At 39.0% G+C, this 8,447-nt stretch overlaps 1 protein-coding gene across 2 annotated transcripts; it reads left to right on the forward strand.

Moving 5' to 3' along the window:
• The first annotated feature begins 535 nt into the window (after positions 1-535).
• On the forward strand, positions 536-7,936 carry urod (uroporphyrinogen decarboxylase). 2 transcript variants are annotated; one of them, XM_024273605.2, is made up of 10 exons: positions 536-688; positions 2,223-2,335; positions 2,435-2,514; positions 3,637-3,699; positions 3,951-4,148; positions 4,219-4,380; positions 5,411-5,545; positions 5,689-5,789; positions 6,029-6,095; positions 6,923-7,936. In XM_024273605.2, the coding sequence occupies exons 2-10, from the start codon at positions 2,227-2,229 to the stop codon at positions 7,085-7,087; spliced, it is 1,080 nt and encodes a 359-aa protein (XP_024129373.1). In that variant the 5' UTR covers positions 536-688; positions 2,223-2,226; the 3' UTR covers positions 7,088-7,936. The 2 variants fall into 2 exon arrangements, with proteins under 2 accessions (XP_024129373.1, XP_024129372.1); XM_024273604.2 differs by lacking the exon at positions 536-688 and adding an exon at positions 736-1,296.
• The last annotated feature ends 511 nt before the right edge of the window (positions 7,937-8,447 follow it).

Raw genomic sequence — 8,447 nt, forward strand, 5'->3', positions numbered from 1 at the left:
GAAAGAGAAATTAATATTTGTGGTTTGTGCCCGGTTGGATTAATATAACACCACGAAAACAAAACGCCTGAAGCAAGATTTGTGGGATTTGCACCGCTTTCACATTTTGCTGTATATTGTTGGTGGCACACAAGCCCTGATAAACAGTAAAAACACAAAAGAAGAAGAACCCCCCCAGAAATGCAAAACCAAAATGATTTCTTATTACATTTGCTGTCTTTGACAAGAAAAATGCCACACATACACGTTAAAAACTCAAAAAACATGATTTTTACCGGAGTGGGACTTTAACGCACCACATGCAGCCGGTGTGAATGCAGCATGAGGGTAAACACATGATAACAAGAAAAATGCTATTCATAAATGTAGAAGAGCATACAAAATCAGCCTTCAAACAGAGCCATTATCCAATCACGCACACATGCGACCATAAACCGGAAATGATCCTCAGCTGACACAAAGACGTGCATAATTGAAACATTATCCAATTAGTAAAATGTTTTTCATTATGTTAGGATTTTTAAATAACAATAAAGTTACATTTTTAATGACTTTTGTAAAATATAAATGATTGGAATGTCATATTTTACTGTTTTGGTACAGAATTGAGTTAGTAGGAGGGGCTTAATGGTTTAAAAGGACTCCTAAAGATGAAATAACTAAAAAGGTCAACCTCACAAATCTCTAGGTAGGTAACAGAGCTGACTTTTTCTTCTCATATGCATTTTATTTATTTTATTTTGAGCCACTTATTGCGACGTACTAACTATATCCTTGAGTAATATATTTTACTTTTTAAAATTTTGTAACTACTGTTAATATCAAAACTGTAAATTTAGACTTCCTGCACTGAGATAAACCCCTTTGCATTTTAATTATAAAATTATAGGTGGTTTTATTTGCCAAACTAATATTTTTTTTAATTTATTTTTTATTCATCCAGGCAAGACAGAGTAGGATAGTTGAGTAATGTTCTTTTTACCCATAATATCTATAAAGTTGCCTGTTTAGTCATTTCTGAGACGTTTTCGACGCATATTTAGCTTTAGATTCATTTTATCACATAGCTTTTTCCATCGGAAATCAAGCTTTAATTTTGAAAGTCCTCTCGTTTCCTGGTCTGGTCACGAGGTCTTCCAACATGGCCGCGCCCTCTGTCTGTCAGCGCAGGTCGGTTTAAATGAGTTTTGGAGCCGTAGCTCGCTTTTAACTAACTCAGAGACGAGCAGAGGAGTTTCCTATAAACCCCCTTCATCCTCTTCACGTTTCCAACATGAGCAAAAACGACTTAATCATGTAAGTTGGTTCATTTTGACGCGTTTCTCACCGCTTTGTTGTTTTTGTTTCCCTGATGTCTTTTGACAGGAGTTGGGTTTAAATTGCGCATGCGTTGGAATTATACAAGTTTTTAGGAGACCATCGGTCAGTCCGACCCATTTCAGCCACGAAACAAGTAAATAAATACATTGAATTTCCGAACGTTGTGATATTTATCTTTAAATCTTTCATTTATATTGAATATTTTTAATAGTGCTTACTATAAAGTCAGTGAACTCAATTTGGAAGCCTATTAAAAAACAGAATAATAACCCCCCTCCTACGTGCTGACATTGGTTGAACCTGTATTGTGAAAGACCCCTGCTAAGTAAAGCATTGAAAAGCTATTTAATCACCCCAGAGAAATGCATATAACCCTAAGAATTGTGACTTATAGAAGCATTAACACACAGCATCTCTGGATTCAACGGTTTTTCGCTGTTATGAGATGATAAGAGAGGAGAAGACTTATCTCACATAATCACAGACTGCAGCACAGCCCAGATGTCCATCAATGACAGGAGGGTCAACCAGCATTTGAGATAAGTGGGGTATTGTCTGTGTGGATAGCAGGGGTCTGTGTGGCTCTTTTACCCCTCCATTGTTGCTCTCTGGTTAAAGGAAAATAAAGTTTTTAATTTAAAAAAATAACCGTAGTATTAAAAAGTAAGTAAGCAGTAAAATAAAACAAAAAGGGAAGTAAGCTAACTGCATTCAACTCCCACAAGACATAAGGTAAGTCGAATTAGAACAATTTGACAGATTTTTTGTTCACCACTGAGGTGCATAAAAATTAAACCAGACTTTCTATTTTTGTAAAATAAATCAAGGATTTTAAGTCCGTCATATGGTTAAAAAAAACATTATTTGCTTTCCATTATTTCCCCTTATTTCTTCACTTTTAGCCCAATGGATTTTCCTAAGTTAAAGAACGACACGTTTCTCCGAGCAGCAAGAGGAGAAGAAACCGAGCACGTCCCGGTCTGGTGTATGAGGCAGGCTGGAAGATACCTGCCAGGTCTGCATCCACCATCTGCACAATTTGCTTTCCTATTTTGATGTTTGTCATTTTTTGGGGTGCTTTTTTTTTCAACTCGTTGTATAATTGTGTCCCCAGAGTTTCGGGAGTGGAGAGAAGGAAAGGATTTTTTTGAGACGTGTCGGTCACCGGAGGTCTGCTGTGAGCTCACGCTGCAGGTAGAAAACTGCAGGTCTACGGAAGCCTGGACATGACATTTAAAAAGAAAAAAACAAGTTCCCTCTAATTAATAGTAGTAGTTTATGTGCACATCAGCATTTTGTAAAGACAAATTAGTATTGTGTGCAGACAAATAAGCAGTTTGTGTTCACATATGAGCAATTTCAGAGCATATTAACCCTTTGTGCTTACGTATTAGCATTTTCTATGGACAAAATAATATTACACAAATTCGTATTTGTGCTTATGTCTTAGCATTTGTGCCTACACATAAGCTGTACGTGTTGACACATTTTGTGCTTATGTATTGGCATTTTCTGTGGACAGACTGATATTTCTGCTCACAAATGAGTATTTTGTGCTTTTGTATTAGCATTTGTTCTAACACATAATATTTTTATGTGGACAAATTAGCATTTTGTTCACATAAACTAGCAGTTTATGCACACATATCAGCATTTTGTAAAGACAAATTAGTATTGTGTGCTGACAAATTATCAACTTATCCGCAAGAGTTAGTATATTAGCAATTTCTGTGGAAAAATTAGCATTTTATGTTCACAAATTAGTATTCTGTGCACACAAATTAGCAATTTGTTTGGACATTAAAGCATTTTGTGTGAACAAATTAGCATTTTGTACACATTAACTGTCTCGGCACAGGCATTTGCATTTTGTGTGAACAAAATATCAATTTGTCCACACATAAAAATCTTTTGTGCACACTAATTAGTATTTTGTGGCCACAAATTATCAATTTGTGCATACATATTTTCATATTTTGTGTACAAAAATTAGTAACTGGAATAGTAGATACTAAAATGCTCATATGCGCGCACAAAAAAACTAAGATACGGACGCAAACTATGAATTCATATACATCAAAATACCAATTTGTGGCCACTAATTTGAGGAAGACATTTTTTGGGAATGTCATGTGTAGGACTCTGTACAAACCTGCAAATTATACCTATTTAAAAAAAAAAAGTCTAATCTGGATGGTAGAGGGATTAATATGGCATTCTCACTTCATCCCCAAAAAGAATGCAACTGTACTCACTATAAATGTATTTTATTTTTTTAAATTGACATTAAATGCTCTTATTTCTCTCCTCCGTCAGCCTCTGAGACGATTTCCTTTGGATGCTGCCATCATTTTTTCTGACATCTTGGTTGTTCCACAGGTAAAATCATCAGAATAATGAAAATGTTTTCTTTTGTTTATCTTTCTGATTAGCACTAATCATTATTTTTTACTATCATTATGAATATTAATCATTCTAGTATTTGTCAGTAGAACATATCATAATATCATATCATAATAAACAGTTTGTTCATGTAATTTTAGACAGTCTTTATGGTCACAAATGATGAAGACTGCTGCAGCTGAAATTTCTTCCTGAAATGATGTGGTGCTGTGGTCGTTTCCCATCAGGCCATGGGTATGAAAGTCCAGATGTTGACGGGTAAAGGTCCAACATTCACAGAGCCTCTGAAGGAGCCTGAAGACCTGGAGCGGTTGGAGGCCAAAGTCGACGTCCATAAAGAGTTAGGCTACGTCTTCAAAGCGATCACACTGACCAGACACAAGCTGGAGGGCAAAGTTCCTCTCATAGGATTCACAGGAGCTCCGGTAAGAGACGGATTTACCTCCTCGTTGGCGTTCAAGACGCTTTCAGTCAAACTATCTCCTCCTCTTGTAGTGGACGCTCATGTCATACATGATTGAAGGTGGAGGTTCAGTCACGCAGTCCAAAGCCAAGCGCTGGCTGTACCGCTACCCCGAGGCCAGCCACATGCTGCTGAAGATGCTGGCGGATGTGATCGTTGAGTATCTGCTGGGACAGGTGACCGCCGGCGCTCAGGTCAGACCCTCCACCTCCCAAAAGCAGGAGTATAAAATGAAGAAATGAAATGAAGAAACAGACTTTTGTCAAAAAGGGTTTGCTGATTGTAGCATCTACTGTTCCTCATGGAAGCTGCTTCTGAGCACAAACTTACACCGAGTTTGTTTCCCTTTCCTCAAAATTGTTCCACAGAACAAAAACCTGAATCATTTTTTAAAAGAGATCTTTGGATGAATCTTCTTTTGAAATATCAGTTTATTTAATCACTAAAAATATATTGAATAAACAAGAGAGAAAAGTGGGGTTGTTGTGACGCGCTTTCAAGCTAACCAGGATCATGAACCCACAGTGTTCACACTGGACAAGCAGGGAGGGGCTTCTTCTTTTTTCTTGCCGTTTCTTGCCGCATGTCCGCCACCTACAGTTTGGCACAATATGTCATAGTGGTGCAAATCTATGAGGTTTCTATGAGAAATCAGCATCAGCTTAAAGTGAACGAAAAAACAGATTCAACACTTGAAAAATAGACTTTGTAACTGAAAAATAAATTGAAAATTTGAAAACAAGACAATGTAAAGTTGAAAAAAAATGAACATTTGGAAAATAAATAAATACATTTGAAGTAAAAAACTTGAAATAAATCTTGAAAATAAAAAAATAGTGAAAACTTGAAATAAAAAAATATATAAATGTAAAAATTACTGATTGAAAAAAACGTATCCAGTAGTAACAGCTGCTGTTAGAATTTTAATTTTCTTCTGAATCTTCACTTTCAGTCCTCAGTTTTACAGTTCGTTTTTTTTTTTGTTTTTTTTTTAATACTTCAATGTTCCTTTTGGGGATACCGTAGATACAGAATTAATTGATTTCTTATTTTGTCTTTTAACTTTTTCTTTAAGCTTGGTTAAAACGATTTTCTGGTGAGAGAATTCCGTATCAGAACTGAAAGACATCAGCTGTTGTCAGACATTGGAGAATTTGCTGCAGGTGCAGTTCCTGCTGGGAAGCGGCTACAGAAACTTCCTCATTCCTCTGCTTCTGGGATCAGGCTTTGCAGGTGTTCGAGTCCCACGCAGGAATTCTGGGGCCGGTGGAGTTCAAAGAGTTTTCCCTGCCGTACCTGCGGGACATCGCTCGCCGGGTCAAAGACAGACTCAAGGAGGCGGGACAGGATGTTCCCATGGTGAGAGACGAGAAAATAAAAGCTCATACCAGCAGGATTTGAAAACCTATAGATTCTGTGCTTCCACTAGGTGGCGGCATTTAGCCATAAAGTGATGAACTTCCTGTCAGGAGTTTTCATGTGAACTCACTTGTGTGTTCCAGATTGTGTTTGCTAAAGATGCTCACTACGGTTTGGAGGATCTGTCTCAGTCTAACTATGAGGTGGTCGGTCTGGACTGGACCATTGACCCACAATCAGCTCGGTAACGCACACACACACACTGTATTTCATATGAGCGCACAATAAATCTTCCACGTCTTTCTTTCCAAACCTGACTGGTAAAAAAGCAGCAAAAAGCTTCCAGATCTCCAGGTTAACCATTGTTGACCTCTTTCCACGTTGAGTCAACAAACCGCTCCGTTTCCCGCCCGGGTTGTTCAATACCTAACCTGCTGGTTGAAGGATTAACCAGCGTGTCCTGTGATTTGTGTTGGTTTTCAGGGAGCGCACAGGTGGGAAGGTCAGCCTGCAGGGAAACATGGACCCCTGTGCTCTGTACGCTCCAAAGGTAACTTTTAGATTTCTCCCATAACACTGACTCATTAACTTAGACTGTTTACATTTCACTTTTTATAATAACAGATTACATTTTTCTGAGATTGACATCCTAAAATCCCCCCATGCAGTGACATAAATGCTAGTTATCTAGCAAATTCAGCAGGTGGCCTCAAGCATCGTCATCTGTCATTTTTTACATGGTGGTTGAGGAGGTTTTAAGGAACAAAGTAACATTTTATGGCGAGTGGATGATTTTTCTCTAAAGTTTGTCGCCTGGACACATTTGGAGGTAGTAACCCAGCGACAGGCAGGGATGGCGCCATTAAGAAACCGGTTGAAGATTTTGGTGATGCCTCGCCATCATTAGCGACCGTAGCCTTACAATGTGTATCCATCACTTCTCATTCATATTGGTGATGCTACTGATGTAGCCACAGCTAACTGATGGAGGCGTGGCTGCCAGTAGGCGTCCGTCTGACCATCACCGGGACATTCATACACATTCACACATCAGTGGAGCCACAATGGAGGCAAGGAGCGTGAAATGTCTTGCTTAAGGACACAACAGTGGTTGAATGTGGTGCGCAGGGTTCGAACTGCCAACCCTTTAATCATTAGCTGACCTTTTTTACACCTCAAGCTAGCTTACAGCCCCTCACAACCAACTAACATTTACAATGCAATAGCAATGGCGAGCAATTACAGCTGAATTTACTTAATATCTGTCGTCCATCATCAGAAAAATGCCTCAAGAACATGTTAAAACACCATTTTAGAGCTTTTATATATGCGAATAGAACGATGTCTCCACGTTGTCCTCATTTTCTCCTCCACCAGGAGCGGATTTCCGACATCGTGAAGAAGATGGTGGCGGGCTTCGGCACCAGAGGCTACATCGCCAACCTGGGCCACGGCCTCTACCCCGACATGGAGCCGGAGAACGTCGGCGCCTTCGTGGAAGCCGTGCACCAGCACTCCAAACTCATGATCAAGCAGATGTAACCAAACACGAAGCGGGTCAAGGTTTCTCAGAAAACAGCCAGGAAGCGTGCACCAGACTTTGGATTTCATTAAATATCGGAATGTTTTTGAATACGGATCAGGAAACGCATCGTCGTTGTTTTGAGGATTTCTGCGGGTTTTATCCAAAACAACAAAAACAACATCCCCGCATTAACGGAAAAACATCCAAATCAACATGTAGAGAGCAGAGAACCGCGCAGTCCCATCCCGCGCAGCTTTCCAGGATAAACATGTTGGGATCTCTGGGAGATTTACTCCTCATCTGTAATGTGTTTATCTGAGCAGGAGTGGATTATGTTTGTGGATTGAGAAGCCGTGACGCGGTTCTGTGAAGCGCATGCTGGTTAAGTTTGTGGGATCATTTTGTGTTGACAGTGGATGGAAAAGCTCAACAGCTTGTATGTGGAAAGTATTGGAATTCTCTTTGCTTTTATACCTCGTCTCATGATGTTATTCTAACATTTACAAATACAAAAATAAGGAGAAGACTTACAAGAATTGCTCATGACTTTTCTGTCTTGTTTAATTAGGAATAAGTCACACTTTTAGGAAGGTTTACTCTCAACCAGATGCCAAATAGCTGAACAAATCTGCGCTCAGCGTGAAAAGATTTCCAGAAATTATGCTGATTTTAACATTTAACTCTCACAAAATCCACTTTCTGAATGTGCTCTGCTTTAAAAGCAATGTTGTTGTGAAATAAAGAAGCTAAAATGGCAAAAATACAAACTAATTTCAAATAAATACATGTTTTTTTAAATGAATTTCAAAATAAAAGCCTGGCTGTATGGACCTTCCTTTGTCCTACAGCTTATGGGACAAAAGTGACATTTGTTTTTCCTCCACACGTCTCCTGGCTCTTTTCTTTGATGGATTGCATGGGGAGAGGGATTCCAGACTGAAGTCGGAGTCTGGAAATGGGACAGAGAGGCGACAGTGACTGGGCTGGAAAGTGGGGCAGAAGTGCGGCGGTGTCCTGCCTGAAGGTGGACCCGTCTTTTCTTTTTTGGTTGAGGTCCTTGTAAGAATTCTTCCAAATGAAAGGTCGGTGGAAATCAGCAGCTCCAACTGAGTAGCCTCACCAATCATCATCATCTTTAAAAGTTCTCCTAAAGTCACTGCAGGAGGTTTTTCTCCTCTTTTAGTAGAACATATCAGTATTATTCCCCCTGCCTGACCCACTTAGTCCTAACACATAAACCCAAAATGTCTAACTTGTAAATGATAACACCCTTTTGGTTGATTTTAGAGCTTTATTTATTTAAAGTCCCACTCCCATCATATTTTAATTTATTTTAAAATCATTGTTTTGTTTTGTTATTTTTTACTATGACCATGC

The sequence above is a fragment of the Oryzias melastigma genome, linkage group LG17 (genome assembly GCF_002922805.2).
Source record: "Oryzias melastigma strain HK-1 linkage group LG17, ASM292280v2, whole genome shotgun sequence".
NCBI classification, from domain to species: domain Eukaryota; kingdom Metazoa; phylum Chordata; class Actinopteri; order Beloniformes; family Adrianichthyidae; genus Oryzias; species Oryzias melastigma.